General features: G+C 45.2%; 1 protein-coding gene across 5 annotated transcripts in view; it reads left to right on the top strand.

The window, feature by feature from the left end:
- Nucleotides 1–17,328, top strand: part of LOC5667758 (uncharacterized) — a 549,880-nt gene that overhangs the window by 526,622 nt on the left and 5,930 nt on the right. Inside the window, exons 1-3 of one of the 5 annotated variants that reach the window (XM_061644232.1) lie at nucleotides 3,681–3,885; nucleotides 12,511–14,135; nucleotides 16,907–17,144. In XM_061644232.1, the coding sequence (XP_061500216.1) occupies nucleotides 13,577–14,135; nucleotides 16,907–17,144 (797 nt within the window). In that variant the 5' untranslated portion in view covers nucleotides 3,681–3,885; nucleotides 12,511–13,576. Of the gene's footprint in view, nucleotides 1–3,680; nucleotides 3,886–4,151; nucleotides 4,252–11,943; nucleotides 14,136–16,906; nucleotides 17,145–17,328 lie in introns of those variants that run through there. The other 4 variants (XM_061644231.1, XM_061644229.1, XM_061644230.1 and 1 more) reach the window with 4 other exon arrangements.

Below are 17,328 nucleotides of genomic sequence, written 5' to 3'. Positions count from 1 at the left end.
TTGATCTGTTAAATGGGTTTTAATTTAATGCTAAAGAATAATATAAATCAACCATAGTATTTCGTCGGTAAGAGTTTTTGATATAAATTTAATGTCATTAAAATGTAAACATTGTCATTGTAAACACGAAAACAGAATGAGATGATTAACGCTGTTTTCTACAAGTAGATCCAAACAAATCCCTTTTTTTTGTTATATGAAGTTTTTCATGCGACTTTCGCAAAAAGCTGTTTTGTGGAAACAGTGTGTTATTTTAGAAATTAAATAGAAGAGCCATTCCGATCTCTACTAGATAGATGCGGTAGCTCGCATAATCGGATGGGATCGATAGATACTAAGAATCCTGTTACGACTGGCATGTCCGTTTGGTCGTTACGCGAATGAAAAAGAAGATAATACTTAAAGTAGGAGTTTGCTTTAGGATTGATGTTGAAAAAGAACTGGTAAAAAAAACAGAACAAAAAGTTGACAATAAGCTCCTTAGGTTAATCGACGATATATGAAAAATTAAGATTTATATCGATTTGGTTACTTATTTATCGGGCGCTACAACCGCTTTGACTTAGGAGAGTTCGAAACCGCTCACGGCCTCGCGCCTTCGTCTGTCCGATCTTAATGGCGGACGCCTCCACGCCATCTTGCCACCTCAATTTGGGCCTACCACACCTTCTCTGTGCTTGTGGACAGCCTAAAAAGACTTTACGGGCTGGGTCGTCCGTTTCCATGCGTATAACATAGCCAGCCCACCGGACCCTGACGAGCTTGATACGCTGTACGACAGTGAGGTCGCCGTAAATCTCGTATAGCTCGTCATTATAGCGGCTCCTCCATTGCCCTTCCACACATACGGGGCCAAGTATCCTTCTGAGCCTCTTCCTCTCGGACGCGGCTAAGAGGGTTTCGTCAGATTTGAACAGTGTCCATATCTCAGAGGCGTATGTGAGTACCGGTACCATATAGATACTATATTATTTAACCTATCTTTGTCCTCGTCTTCATTCCCTTTATTGTGGAAGCGGGCATGGCTAGTTCCCATTCACAAAAAAGGTAACCCGTCTGTCATTTCCAATTACCGTGGCATCTCAATACAATGCGCAATAACCAAGGTATTTGAGCATATTATCCATACCTATGTGTTTAAACTCACCTCTTCTACTATTATCCCTCAGCAACATGGCTTTTTTCCTAACCGTTCTACAACAACTAACCTTATGTCCTTCACCTCTTTCGTATCATCCCAGTTAGAGTCAGTTAAACAAGTTGATACTATTTATACTGACTTCAAATCTGCATTTGATCGTATTCCTCATTCCTTACTTCTAAATAAAATTTCACAACTTGACGTCAATAATCTTTTTGTATCTTGGTTACGTTCTTTTCTATGTGATCGTTCCTATAGTGTTAAATTTAATGATATGTTTTCGACTCCCTTTTCTTGTAGTGCAGGCGTACCGCAAGGTAGTGTTCTAAGTCCTTTGCTGTTCATAATTTTTATTAATGATGTCCGTACCACCCTCCCTCCTGAGTGTTTCCTCTGCTACGCAGACGACCTCAAAATCTTTCTCCCAGTTTCGTCTCCTAGAGATTGCATTTCCCTACAAAATATTCTTGATCGTTTTTCGTCTTGGTGTTCTAGTAATTCCCTCACATTATGTCCTGATAAGTGTAACGTCATTTCGTTTAGTCGTTCGCAGTCTCCAATCACTTACTCGTACGTCCTAAATTCTGTACAAGTCAATCGTGTTTGTGTCGTAAAAGACCTCGGTGTCTTGCTTGACAGAGGCCTCACCTTCAGCCACCACATTGACTCAGTTGTCAATCAGGCGCGGAAAACATTGGGTCTCCTAAAGAAAATTGCGTGCGATTTCTCCGACCCAATGTGCCTGAAGACTCTGTTCTGCTCTCTGGTCAGATCGATTTTGGAGTACTGCTCAATAGTCTGGTCCCCTACAGCTCGAACCCATGTGGAACGTATCGAGCGGGTGCAGCGATCGTTCACCAGGTTTGCTATATGTAAAATCCTGGGTAGATTGTCCTCCCCCATACCTCCTTACGAGGACAGGTGTCGGCAGCTTGGCCTGGAACTATTGGAAAACCGCCGTTCCCATGCCCAGTCCACCTTTATTGCCGCATTACTCCTTGGTAATATTGATTCTCCTTCCCTTCTTTCTTCTATCCCTTTCTACGCCCCTAACCGTGTTCTTCGAAACCGCCCTCCCCTAGTGATCCCTTCCCGCCGAACTGCAGTGAGCCGTAATGACCCCCTTCTTCGTGCAATTCGTCGATTTAACTGTGTATTCTCTATGTTTGATTTCAACCTTCCCTTATCCTCTTTCCGATCCCGCATCAGAACCCTCCATAATCCCGTGCTGCCTTAATTTTTAATTTTTAAATTTTAGATTCTAATTTTCTAAAAAAAAAATTTTTTCTCAAATTTTTGATAATTTGTGTTAATTTTTGTTAGGTTAGGAACATAGGTAATAAGTATTATTTAAGCATTTGTGTAACCAAAAGGTAGACAAATAAATTTGAATATGAATATGAATATGAATATAGTCCCAGCTTCGTCCGTCGCGACAGGTTCTTTGAGGTGAACTGTTTTTTTCAGACTGTAAAAAGACCGGTCGGCAGCTAGCATCCTTGCGCGCAACTCAGCTTCAATGCTATTTTCGTTGCTGACCTTTGACCCAAGATAGGAGAATCGTGGGACGACTCCAAAAGTGCATTCATCTATCTGTACGTCACGCCTACGTAGGTTCTGATTATTTGATGGTAGGTCCGCTGATGTTGCCACCATCAGTTTGGTCTTTGTCTCGTTTATCTGCAATCCAAGGCTCTCTGCCGCCTGCTCGATCCTTTGGATTTCTGCTACATATGAGAGCTGTAGACCAATGATGTCTCAATCATCGATTTGGTATTTAGAATTATTTGAAAATATTTGTGTTGGAATTAAAAAAATTGGTTCAATCCAGTTTTGTGGGAAATTACGAACACAATCAATACATTTTCAAATAATAATTATAAAAAATAAAAACAAAAATTATTAAATTTTGATATTAATTTTATTTTCCAATGATTTCTTTATTTAACGATGAAATTCAAGAATATTTATTATTAAATAATCCCATAGCAATTCATACAGAAATGATTTAATATGTTGATTTCTATTTCCTCTATTTCACTTCGCATTTGACAGAGTTTTTCAAGTCAGTTTCGATTGTAAACATTATTATTCACCGTATCCAAGATGCTTTTCAACAGCTGTTAAATGGTTTATTTGTTTCAACATGAAATTTCAGTTTCAACAAATGATTTTCAACGCCTAACAAAAAACTGTCAAACTCAATCCAGCTTAAGTCGTGATGAAAATCAAGCTGTAGAAATTAGAAATTATTATGATGAAAATGAAATGTCAGATCGATGTGGAAAAACATTTTGCATGCGGTGAATAACAATGTTTACATTCGACACTGACTTGGAAAACCTTCTATATTCTAAAGCAAATCAACTTGCTAAAATAAAACTAAAACAACCGCATAGCTTTTTACGTTTAGTTCAAACATTTGTAAGGTTCCGTTGTGCACCCGAAATCGCATTCGTTGATCATCACCTTAACAAGCGCGGCTTGCCATGCTCACTCTCTCTCTCTGCTTCCTACTTGGGGTGAGTTGCGTTTTGTTGTGATCCGCAAACGGTTCGAGCTGCTGCGTGTGTGCGGTTGTGCAGTGCGTCGCGCGCGAGTTGTAACGGTCGTTTTTACCTGCGCGTCCCGCGGGCCTGTTTTACCCTTTGAGGCTGTTCGCGCGTTTGAATGACGAATCTCGCGGTGCTTTACACCACACAGTGGCCTGGTATTTTGAGAGAGCGTTGTCTTCTGTGCTAAAGGTTCGTAGGGAGACCGGTGATATAAAAAAAAGGAATAGAGTGTGCACACTTTTGGCCTAGCTGGTTAATGGTTTGGATAGTACGGGTACGGGTGCTGTGTATTACCGGTGTTCCCAAAAATGGGTCGAAATGTTTACCTCTTCGCACGCGGACTGTGAGTGCGTGCGTACTATTTAGTGTGAATTTGTAGCGAGAAAAGCACATTCCTTCGTCAATGAACGTAAGCAAAAGGGCATTTGTTCCTTTCACTTTAAATTGTACTGTTGCATTAATACAGAAAGCATTTGCCTGTTTTGACATCTTGGCCTAACAGATCGTTTGTTCACCGTGCAGCATTGTATGCATAAAGCAAACATTTTCGTACAGGTGCGTGTGCCTAGCAAAGTGGCAAACAGCTCTAAACTAGGTGACGTTTTATTACACCCGGCCGGATGATGATGCGGTTAGTTGGTGGTGTGTGTATGTGTGCATCTGTTTGCAGGAAACCGCAGACGAAGCAAATGCTTGAAGGAAGTGCGTAGTGCACAAAACAAATAGGATTTTGTCTGGAAATAGTTGTAGCATTCTATATAAAAAAGGTCTTTCAGCTCAACCTCACATTTGATCAAACGATTTGAGTGGTTTTCCCCTGGATCACATAATGCTATTCATCGTAGCTGAATTAAAACTGTAAATTTTGATCACCGAACTAATGTCAATCTCTTATGTAAAGGTTCTAAATGTTATGGCTTCCGCTGTCGCTTCGGGTTGGCATACCTTGGGAAGAGAAATACAAAAAAAAAACCGCCATAAAACGCGTTGGCTGGTGTTTCGGATCTTTCGTTATGATTTTGGCAAAAAAGCAGAAAAAAAACAAGACATAAAAAGAAGCCAAAAATCAGCGAAACCGGTTCCAGTGACGAAAACCAAGGCAGCGTTTTATGTACGCTTGTCCGTTTTCTTCGCGTTCGTTTGTACCGGGTCGGCCCAACAACATTTTCGAAATGCCTTTAAGAGCATGCATATTGTTTCCCCCCCCCCTTCTTCTTTCAATAAGCATATCACTGTTGATCGCATAGACGGTAGGGTGTAGGGAGGCTGTAATGGGTGGGGTGGTGGTGCGTTTCGTGAAGGCAAATGGACGGATTGGATGAATTGAATAATTGCTAGTAAAATATCAGACCGAAGCGACCGATTAATCAATTTATGAATCAGCAAAAGTGATCTTCACCCATAACCACACTGGCCGGTCAGTTGGGAGATAGGTGTTAAAATTACCCATTTAATAAAACCAGCAAAGCAGCCTGGTTGATGTGCATCATTAGCTATTAACAAGCACGAAATGAAGCGGACAGAAATTTCCATACACTTTTAAGTTATAAAAGCTCTGCGCTACATCAACATTATAGTTTACTATTGTTGTGCACGTAATACGGGTAAATGCACTTTCTGCCCATTAACTTTCACAAAAAAACCTGTTAAATTAAATGATCATTGAGCGCATAAGAGCGTAATTATCCTGTTTACATGGCTGCACAGGATGGAGGGTTGACAACCAAAAAAACACAAGAGCAAGAATCGAATATTGTCTTCGATTGTATGCATGGAAATTATAAACTGGAATAAAGTAGGTTACCATTAAACGGTATGAAGTATCCTGCCCGGGCACAGCTTTAGTGACATTTGGATATCAACAGTATAACCGGTTTGTTCTTGTTTATAACAAAATTAAGTATAATTTAATTTATGTTTTTAAAACACTACATAATTTGGACCAATAGCTGGGCAGCGTAACGCAATTCCAATGTGTTCAGAAACACCTGAGCCCACAGAAGGGGAAAGCTTCTCAAACTTGTGATGGTTTTAGCTTCGAATCATTCCATGTTCTGAAACGGATAGAAAGTTTGATAAATGTTGAAGAGTTCAGCTCTTGATATCGATGTTGATGAAGACATCAGCAAGCACCTTTGGCCAGCTTGAATCTAGAAATAGGTCCCAAATTTGTCTTGGTCATTTAACTGATCTAATAATTCTAATCTCTAACTTAACCTAACCTATCGCTAATGAAACTTATATCGATGTTATTCTGAAATTGTTCTGAAATCTATCTTGGTTATGGAAATATTCCCAATACCTTTAAGCTCCTGAAACTGATCGCTGACTTATTCTGGTCTTAGAAGAGACTCTGAACCTATGCTGGTCCTACAAGTGATCTTTACATGATCCTACAAGCGATCTGAAACCCATACCGGTACTGGAACTGATCTTTAACCCATACATGTTCTGAAAGAGATCCTTTGCCTATATCGCTCCTAAACTGATCCCTAACTACACTTGGAACTGCTCTTAAAACCATACCGGTGAGGAACTGGAACAAACCCCTAACGTAACAAGATTGTGGGACTGATAATGAACAGGTATTTCGGCGCTGAGACATCAAACATATCCGAATCTTGTGACTAACCCCGAACCTATGTCACTCCGGGTGTTGATTTGGAACCTATCGTAAGTGCAGAACCGTTGCTTGACCTAACCGAATTGAGGAAACTGATATAGAAATTTACTCGTAACATGAGCGAAATTCAGGGCCAAATTGTGGGTAGAAAATGTACAAAGAACATGTCAAACATATTGGGTTTGAGTCATTTAAACAAACTTCTGCAAACACTAGAAACATCAATGACCCGTTTAAAAGGTTGTTCTCTCTATTATGTCTCCCTAGGGGTAAATGTTATGCTTGCGTCTCGCGATCGTTAATAATTAGCTATCGTACGCCTCTTACAAAACTGTGCTCCAGATAGTCCATCAAGACTGTTATGGGACTCCGTTTAAAGATACAACTACCAAGTACAGCTGCACCAGCCCATTAGGCAAGGAACGATCTCGCCTGGACATCTATCCATCGTTCAGTTAGGTGCATAATTTTTCAATCATTTATAATTACTGCCGATCTTCATCCGACCAGCCCGGTTGTGCCCGGTATGAGTAGGTCGATTTGGTTCTTCGGTTGTCTTCCCGCATTTCAAACTCACCCGATTTTCCCACCATCCCCGGCCCCCGGAAACAGGTGAGGAAAATGGAGCAGTCCGCTCTATGCTGCAGAAGGCGGGGGCACACATAGAAGAAGACGAAGAAGAAAAACGAAATAGCAGATGGCAGAGAAAGAACACACCCAGCTAGAAGCAACTGCAGGGAAAGCAACAGTACGCGCAATAAAGCTACGTGCTTGGATGTTGTTTCAATTACGCGGGGTGGAATTACGAGTATGTACGGAAGGGACGAGGAGCGGGGTGGGTGGGCGGTCTGGGAGCTGCACATAGTGTAATGATGGTAGAATATAGATTGGCACATAGACGTAGAATTAATTATGCACCGAGCGCAGATTACAGGCCCTGTACTCGTTCTATTTCTTTTCCATCCGGATGGAGCCGGGGCGGCGTGAGGTGAAAGACGGCCACATGCATATATACGGCCGGAATGTTTCACGTTCCACGGGCAGCACATACCGCATACCGTCGTGGTCGTCGCGAAACGAATAATTTTGTCCGATCAGGTGCAAAGACCTCGCACCCCGGGCGGCTCACCGCGGCTTTCCGAAGCTTTCCGGTTTCCGGTCAAACTCGCTCGTGGTCGTGGTGTTGTTTTTGTGACCGCGCGGGGCTTAGACTACGCGGGGTTCAGTGTGTGTGTGTTTTGCTTCCCGAGGAGTCCACTCTGGCAAGGCAGCGTAATTGTAGCGTGTCTTCTATCTGGTTCATTGGGCGGAGGGGACGGTTTTTCTTGCGCTGATCATGGAGAGCAGCTTTTTAGTTGCCGCATTTGATGGCTTTTTGCATGCTGTGTGTGTTTTGGAATTCCTTGCTGAAAGATTGTATGTGTGTTAAATTTTGAAGAAGTTTTACTTAAGATTGTCCAAGGCTGTCTAAAAATAATCCATCTTTCAGACATAGCTCTGGAAACATGTTTCCAATATTCTCACGTACACTTCCTAATGCCACAGACCATCCAAACGCGTTCTCTTCTCGTGCCAACGCCAAACCCCTGGGACGGAGTTGCGATCATAACAACTTAGATCGCGATCGTCAAACTTCCGGGATTGGTTGGTTCCGGGGTGTGCGAGAAATCCGTTAAAATGACCATCCATTATGCTCGAGTGGCCGGTCCCGAGTCCCGGTAACATTAATACCCGTCCAGGGCGCGTCGCTTCGCCGTACGGTACCGCCCTGATCGCGCAGTCTGTGGCTTAATTAAGTGTAAAGTAGCTTCCGATGTTATTACGCTGGCAAAAAAAAACACACAAAGAACGTTGTAATTATATCGTGCACTGCGAAAAAAAAACACTACTCCAATAAGTTCTTGGAATTGTCAACCCAACAACCTAGCATTCGGGAATCCGTTTTTAAAGGCATTTTTGTTATGATTTAATCACTTTTCTCACCCTGGGAACGCTCAACAATCGAAACGGTTTCTGCTTAGCCCGGACCCGATCTCACCGCTCATGAAGATACATCGTGCTGCGGCTCTTTGGCTCAGCTTTAGCGAATGAGATTGTCGTTGTGGACTTGGTTTGCTGTTTCATCGAGCCGGCAGGCACACAGGCTTATCGTGTTCGGCAGTGGAATTGCTGATTTTTTCCCACCCTGTTGTGTAGAACTTTCCAACCGTATTATTCAATTACTGTACTCTGCTGGCCGACCGTAGTCGTGCTGCCATTCTGCACCGCCAGCCAAAGCGGTAAGCAGAAGACACGGTACACCCATTATCATAAATCCTTGGGCGTTCGGCCGGACGCCGAGGAATCGGACGCAAAGCACCTGCACCTTGCAACACGGCTAGTGGGGTCAGCTCGTGGAAGATCGTGGAAAACCCTCTCCGACCTGCATTGAAATAATGAATCGGTCCCACATCCCCCCCCCCCCCCCCCCTCAGAGCAACTCAATCAACCACCAGTTCCCTGGCTAAAGAGCTCCCCACGAAAGCGAGGGACCGAGTGTTTGGAAACGGCAAACGGTTACGGTTTGAATGTTTCTATTCCGTTGGGAAAATGTAGCTCTACCACCCCTCGAAAAAAGGCCATTTTGTGACAGCGGCCGTCGTGTACAAATATTAGACGAGTGTTGGGGACAGCTTGCGCAAGAAAAGGTAAGCTAAGGTTCCCCTTTGAAAACGTGTTGGAAGGTGAATTTGACGGGCTAGAAAATGCGTAAATAATGCTGACCTTCTTTTAGTGGGGAAACTCCACACTTTTTTCTACTTTTGATGCGAAGTTGTGTCATAAGTACTCTTGATGAGCTGTGAGTAATAATTGAGTTTGGACGACTTCATTCCAAACGCTGCCGAACCCTAACGGTAGCGGGCCGGCATTTGGACAGGCTCGTTGATAATTAATGTTTTGGGAAACGAGAACGCTGCTATCATTAATGAGAGAACTATGTTAAACCATTGACCATTGAAAGAGACCAAAAATCTTGCAACAATCGTTGCTATGCAAATGTAGATAATTGAAATGTCAGAAGTCATCAATTGTGAGCGAATTAGTATGTAATCTTATAAAAATGGCATAATTTATCTGAATGATGTAAAGCAACGGGGACCGCCCTCGAGCTCTGTTTTTTTTTTGGTCTCCCATCGGATGTGAAGCAGTTGTGCAATGCTTCTAAATCCAAACTCGCTGGCATCTTGTGCAGTTGCCTAAGCTGCATCGTAAAGGAAGGAAATGCCGCGCACCACGCAACGTTGTAACTCACAAATCAAAGAACAAAACAAAACCAAGCGGCAACTGCAAACGGTTGGCACCGGTTGTCCAAAACACCATCCCGAGCGCGCTCCGTGTAAATAAACAAAACGCCAAACGCCTCCTCTGCTACATTCCCGAGAGCTGGCCGCACATTCTTAAGCCGTGCACATCGCCCAGTGGTTCCGATGAGTTGGTTTCCTTTCCGGTTCCCGAAACGCTTCGTAACGTTTGATTGAACACTTGGACTGGACACGGGTGGTGGGTAGTTCAATGGCCAATGGTAGCAGTCGCATGGCAGTATCACCCCTGGTATGGAGGAAAAAGGTGAGCGGGTCTTTACATTTTCGCTTGTACGTGTTGCGGGGTGTCTTGTAACCGGCAATGAAGCCATACAGTGAAGGTGCGATGGATCATGGCGGACCACCGTGTCACCAAACTCAGTTGCAGTGCACTGTAATTATGGTGCGAGCAGTTTTGGTGTTGTTGTTGACGAAAGGCAAATATTTTTGGGATCCTGATGATGAGGTCTTTCTTCATTTGGGAGGGTTCAAACTACATTGTAGAAGAATCGATCATCATCGCGAAAGTTATAAGGATTTGAAAACACGTTGACAAGAAACGAGGTTTATAAAATTACACAATAAGCTGCTTTATTGAGTTTCTCACCTATTTTGTCGAATCGTTCTTGACGTGACAGTAGCAAATGTTGCAACACAGACAAGTCATACAAGTTCTTCGTCAGGTCACAAGATTTCGAGAAAGAGTGTCAGTCGTCCTGAGATAGTAAGAAAGATATTCGGCAAAAAAATGCAATAAGTCATCCTAAGCCCTCAATTCTTAACGGAAACAAGCGTTCAGTCTTACACTCCTCTGTACATCGTGTACATGAGGAACGGTTAGAGTAGATTCGACCCTTCTTTTCCCTCTTGATACAAACATAATGAATGTACTGATGATGATGGATATACGCCGAAGCGTTCGTTCGTTCCATGCCTCAACTACAAGGTAAAAGAGAGAGAGAACCAAAACTGCACTCACCGATGCACTTTTTGTATGGTACAAATTGCAGCTTCTGATTCCACGTAGCGAAAAGTCGAGTGCCTCGATCGCCTGTGACAGGTACAACCTGAAGAAGCAGCAGCAGCAGCAGGTGAAATGGAAACTTCACCGAAGAAGGATCCCTCGGTCAACCGTTATCGGACGGTGCCTCACGGTGATCATCGCCGGATGACCTTTTACTCACACCGTGTCCAATGTGCTACGGGTGTGTGTCTTGGTGTGTGTGTGTGTACATCAAACCTTTGGAAAAAAATTCTGGTTCTTGCCAGAATGCCGACGAAACGGAGCTGGAGAAGCCGAACGCGCGCGAAAAATGCCCGCTGGAATGCGGAGGGAGAGCGAAACATGTGTCCTGTTCCCTTCCGCGGTGCCCTTTTGCGCTCGCTCGGTCGATTACAGGTTCTTGTCATTAGAAGGGTTTGCGATGTGCCCAGGGTGTCTGTAGAGATGTTATTCTACCGAATACGCTACCCTAAGTGTCATTAAAGCTTTATTCAAAAAGTGTCGAATGTTTGAAACCCACTTTTGTTTGTGATCTTCACGACATCCACCCAAAAAAGAAGCAATTCGAAACTGTTTCTGGTACGTTTGACACATATTACCGGTTTGGGTCGCTCGTTTGACCAACACGAACCCAAAAAAGAAGCGACGGCCGCGAGCGGCAGGCAGAGGCATATATGTCTTCCTTCAGTTCCAGAAGAGCGCAAGAGAGTGATCTCCTCTCACCGATCTCACGGACTGATCGAAGGTAAACTTACCCTTAGCCAACTCCCTGCCCCGGTGGCCCCTGGAGAAAAGACACAGCCAAGAACAGCTTCTACCTGTGCCTACTTCTGCCGCCGTGCCCTACTGCACAGTCCACTCACAGACACAAGCGCAAGCGGGTGCACGCACACACACACACCGAGACGTAGCGGCAGTTCGGTCGGCCCAGCACAGCCCACCGCGGTGCGCCGTGGGAAAGGTGCGCCACAAGAAGATGACGACGACGGTACGACCACGACGACGTCCCTTCGCCGTTTGCTGGTGGTTGCTGCGCCTACTTCGTGCCGGCGGCCCCAGACCACTCGATAGGTCATTCTTTCCACTCCAAACGTGGCTGAGGCTGAGTTTCTCAATGGAAGAAAGGGCAAACAGAAAACAAAGCATGCGATCTCGCTCGTACCCCGATGGTGCCGATTCCAGTTTTTTCCCTTCGCCAACCTTCCCCGTCCCCCCGTGTGCGATGTGTTGCAGTGTTCTTTCGCTCACTCTTCTTCCCTGCAACCGCATTCTTTCCACAGATAGACGGAACCCCAAGCCGTGGACGGACGGGGTGCGCCAGCGATCGAGTCAGCAGCCGCCGCCATCGTCCTGACAAGGCTCCCGCGGGACATTCCTCGATCCTACAACGTCAACGATTGTGTGTGTGTTTGTGCGCGCGCGCCCGTAAGGGTTGCAATAATCGGAAAAACACCCTAAATACCATCTCCCGGCCTGCACTCCTCCGCTGGATCTTCCAATTGTAGCGAGTTGCGATTGCTCACTGCCCCTTTCCCCCAGGCGCGCTTTTTTTCAACGACCCAGCTGCGCACCCGTCGCGGGAGACGCGTCCACGAATTCGGCTCTCGCTAGCGCGCGCCGGGAGAGACACCGACAGAAACCAGTTCGGCTCGTCGGCAGTGCTTCTGGTGTCGTGTAGTGGTGTGGTCGTCGATCCGCACTCCACGTACAGTCGTACGGACGGTTCCCTTCGGACGGTGTGCGGCTCGCGCGGTTGCTGCGGATGCTCTGTCGTGCTCGTCGTTGCTCCGGCAACCAGTCTACTGGTGTGTGACGTGGTGCATTTGGGAATTTAATCTCGTTCCTAGCGCGGCGCAACAGTGTGCGGCCAAAGCTTAAGTGTGTGATGTTCAAGAGCTGATCAAGCGTGCGCTTCGATTAACGTGTGTGTGTGTGTGTTTCGTGCAAATCCATCCGTCCCAATTTCGGTGCGCCCAAGATATAATGCTGCTGCTTCCCGTGAGCGGACGTGCGATCATTGCGTGAAGTGCTTCGTGTACAACGACGTGTTTGTGTGTGTGTGTGTGTGTGCTGAGATTCTGTCACAATCTTCTGCTCCGGAGGCTGGGAAGATTTGGCTTCGTGGCGCGCGGTGCAGGGAAAGGTGTTCCTGTGTAGCGAGCGGAGCAAAAAAAAAAAGGGCGCATAATTCCGGCCCCTTAAAAGTGCCGTTACCGCCGATCCCGCCGAACCGATTTCCTCTCGCGTGGGTCTGTGTGTGTCTGCCTCTCGCTCGTAGTGTGAAGAAGAAGAAGAAGAAGAAGCAAAACAAGAGTGTGTTTATCTGTATCGCATGCTGCGTCGTTGTGTGCATTTAGTGTCAATTGGGTGCGTGTTTTCCTCCCATTTTCAACAGTTTTTCCGGCCGGGAGTGTGGAAAATTGCCGGAAAGGGGGTAAAATTGGCGGAAGTGATTTGCTGCTAGGCCGAAACGAAAATTCGAAACGAAAACGCCGTGATCATGCAGTGATCGGTTGCGGGTACGGTGCATGACGCGTGGAAATGTCAAACGTTCGCCAAGGCCACCTGTGCGATTTGTTGATTTGTGGAGCGTGTGTTTTTTGTTGTTGTTATTAGTCGGATCTGAGCCAGCGAGCAGCAACACCACGTGGTAAAGACCGGCGGCTCGGGACGCTCTGGTGTGTTTGTGACAAAGTGCTATTTTTGGTCCCAATTGGCTCGTAGCCGTCGTAGTACACGCATCATGTCCCGCCCGTTTGCGATAGTTCTGGCCGGTTGCTGTTGTATTGCGTGCTCAAAAGACCTGTGTACGTGATGCGACTACTCTAATAGTTGGGAGTTGGCGCCGTTGGCTCGCACCGAAAGCGGCTCCCATTTTCGCACGCCCGGACGGACCGATACATTACATGTTCAATGCTAAAACACATACATACCGGGCCCGTAACGACGGGCCAAAATCGCTCCATGCGCGGTGCGGCCGGCGGCGGCGGCGGTGGTGGCGGAGGCCTCGGTCGGCCCATACCACCGCTGAACGTGTCGACCGTGTCGGCCAGCTCGGCTGCCACGATCAACTCGACCAACACGGGCGGACCGCCGCCCCCGATCGGCACGAAGCACATGAACGGGGGCCCACCGGGACGGACGCTGCTGTCGTCCTCCTTCATGTCGCCCTCGACCGGCAATGGAACCGGCAACAACAACAACAACAACAACACCAACACGAGCAACAACAACATCCTGCACAATGCGTCCGCCCTCAGCGGGCTGTCGGTTGCGCTCGGCAACGGAGCGATCGGTGGAGTTGGTGCAGGAGGCGGAGGAGGAGGAGGAGGCGGGGGTGCGATGGGACTGGCCGGCTTTAATCACAACAACTCGACGACGAACAACAACATCCTCAGCAGCACGATCAACATGAACAAGGACCGGTTAGGGGCGAGGGAAGCGCTGACCAGCCTCGGGTTGCTGTGTTTAGGTATGCTATCCTTCTCTCTCTTTAACTGCTTGTATGTTTGTGTGTGTATGTGTGTGTGTGTGATGATGATGACGTCACAGTTGCTGTTAGCAGCAGCGACGTTGATGATCCAGATGGTGTGTTTTGGGGGAGAATTAGCTGACTCATCGATGCTGCGGCCATTCCCATGCTAGAGCGTGTGTGTTCCCACCAGCGAGGCGCCTTGGAAAAGGGTTTGCTTTTCGGGTAGGAAGACTATTTTTGGTGGTGCGCGAGCACACATGTGTACGAAGGCGCAAATCAAGCGTGTAGCGTTTTGGAAATTGCAGTGTAAAGCACTGCTGATGTTGTTGCCGTTTTGTCACTGAGAAACACGACTTTACGGGGAACATACACACATGCAGGGCTAGTCCAGCACAGCTGTTGGTTGATTTATTGCCCGTGGATTATGATGGTGCGTGTGTGTGTGTTTTATGCGGGCGATTTAACGCCGATGAGTCCGATTGGAGCGAACTGGTTTGGAAGCATGTTATGTTTGTGTAAATAACGATACATGTTTCTGAAGCTACCTATTATAAACATTTCTTTTTTTACAAAATGTGAAGTAACTCAATACTACGCTAAGAAACAAAGACAAAAGTAAAAGTAACATTTTCGCCTACACGCACCATGTCAATAAGGCATTCCACCGACTGGATGATCAGCTATGCAGAATAATGAAATATGCAAGGACACTTCCTCTAAATATGGCTCGTACGGTACATATTTTGTACAAACACACACCCACGTGCAGTGAGGACGCTAATTGTGCTTAACCAGTGTAGGTTGGCAAGGCGGAAAAGAAAACTGGTTTTATAGTAAACAATAAATTCAACGTCCTGGTTACAAAAAGTTGGAGCGATCATACAAAGCGCAAAACGGGGCATAATGGTCACCTTTAGCACTGGTACTTTGCTATGTTGTTGATCGTCATGTTTGGCAATTAGAATTAATGGCACTTAAACACACATTAAACACATCTTGTTTTTGTTTATCAGTTCATTAGTTGTTTTAGAATTTAGTTTTAGAAAGTTCTATTAGGGCAAACATAAATTACGTAACATTAAATTAGAATTATTTTGTCCTCCTCTCCTCTATCAAGATGTGATTTGTGCAAAAAGTTTGTATCCGTCCATGAATTACGTAACGGTTTAAAACACGTTCGACTTACTTATCTGATCACTATTTTTTATTTAGTGCAACTAGCGTGGTCAGTCTTAAAGGACTTGACTATCTCAAACTTACTGGTTTACGCCCATAATCGTACTCGTATAGCAATACGAAATACGAGTCCTGAAATGACGTAACGTTAAGACATGTATTTTACAGCTATAAAATCTTCTTCTTCTTATTATTTTGGCTCAACAACCGTTGTAACTCAAGGCCTGCCTGTACCACTATACTTGTGGGCTTGGCTTTCAGTGATTTATTTATTACCAGAGCGTATGGGGGCACGTTCCATTCAGGGTTTGAACCCCTGACGGGCATGTTGTGTTAAGTCGTACGAACTGACGACTGTACCATCAGACCGGCCCACAGCTGTAACATAGGCTCACTTTAATTATCGGTTGTATGTATTAATACTTCTTCTTCTTCTTCTTTGGCTCAACAACCGATGTCGGTCAAGGCCTGCCTGTACCCACTTGTGGGCTTGGCTTTCAGTGACAAATTGATTCCCCCCATAGCAGGATAGTCAGTCCTACGTATGGCGGCGCGGTCTATTTGGGGATTGAACCCATGACGGGCATGTTGCTAAGTCGTACGAGTTGACGACTGTACTACGAGACCGGCATGTATGTATTAATACTATTGTTCTTTTAATATTTGAAGGAATCATTTCTATTCCTTAAATGCATTGCAGGAAGTTAGAATGCTTAAGTTTTGAGTTTTGAATTATTGCTTAATTAACTCCCTCGATAGAAAATTAATCATCTTTTTTTTTGTCGAACATTGAGCAAATTTATGAAATATGAAGTATTTAACTTTACTTTATGTTGGACACAGTTTGGAATGGTCACCTCTCCAATATTACAAATTTGAATAAAAAATTTACCTTTTTTCCTTAAGCAGAAGTCGTCCTTCCGGAATAAAAATGTATCTTTTTTCATCATAAAAGTGTTCCGTAACTTATGGAACGCCCCCGAAAATCTGTTTCCTTCAATGTGTCAGAAAAGAAAAAAAATTGTTCTTTCATTTTTTTTTCGTTCATGAATTCGCTAAAAAATTATTCCAAATATTATAATTTCAAAAATTCCAAAAAGTTTCTTACAAAGGTCAGATGTCAGTTTTATTTAAAGGAACAACAAACCAATAAAGATGTTGAGGCGTTTTAAAGGCAGCCAAATTCCTTTCTCACAGCAGTTAAACCAATTACCACCGATTATTAGCCTTAGAAAGATTCTTCACTTCAGAATTGTTTGCTTTGCCGGTTAGAATGTCTAGCTAAAGTTAACTTTTCCCATCCTGCACCCGGCTAGATCCTGTTTCAGCTAATTGGTTTATGGTACCTCCGAGCGGTTCACCGTTTGGCCATGCGGGCTTACCATCTAGAAATAACTTTATGTTATTCTTTCACAAAAAAGGGGCAAACATCCACGCACACACATAGTCAAACGAAACTCATTCATCTTTTTCTTTTCTTCCCCTCTTCTATTCGTTTCATTTTTACGTTACTCCTACAACAATGAACCGGACGATCGTCATCACGCTGCTGCTGCTGCTGGTGCTGTTGCTGTGTCACTATAACCATCCAGTGTCGCTGCTGCTTGCGCTGCTGTCGTTGATATTTCTGCTGAAAATTTCCCCCGGCGGTCGGGACCCACCGCCACCCACCATCGGTCCGGCCGTCCTGGAGGATTACGCCATCGTGTACGACGTGACGCTGGCCCTGTGCGCCCTGTCGCTGTCGTTGAACCTGTGCTGCCTGCTGGTCTGTGCCATTCAGTTCCTGTTCGCCGTCAAGCTGGTCCGCGCACCTGCCACGACCGGAAGGTAAGTGTGCTGCGTACGAGCGGTCCTTTTTTGTATTGTTTTCCGTTTGCTAGTATCACTATCGTTCGATCATTCTGTTTTGCGCGTTGTTTATTACCTTCCCGTTGTCATGGCTGTGTGTAAAAGGGAAAGCAAGCAGTTGTGGCAAGAGGGTTGTCTTTTTTATGGAGTTGGAGATGGAGGG

This window comes from Anopheles gambiae, chromosome 2, assembly GCF_943734735.2.
Source record: "Anopheles gambiae chromosome 2, idAnoGambNW_F1_1, whole genome shotgun sequence".
NCBI classification, from domain to species: Eukaryota; Metazoa; Arthropoda; class Insecta; order Diptera; family Culicidae; genus Anopheles; species Anopheles gambiae.
The sequence above is the reverse complement of the archived record's forward strand: the minus strand, read 5'-3'. Positions and strand labels throughout refer to the sequence as shown.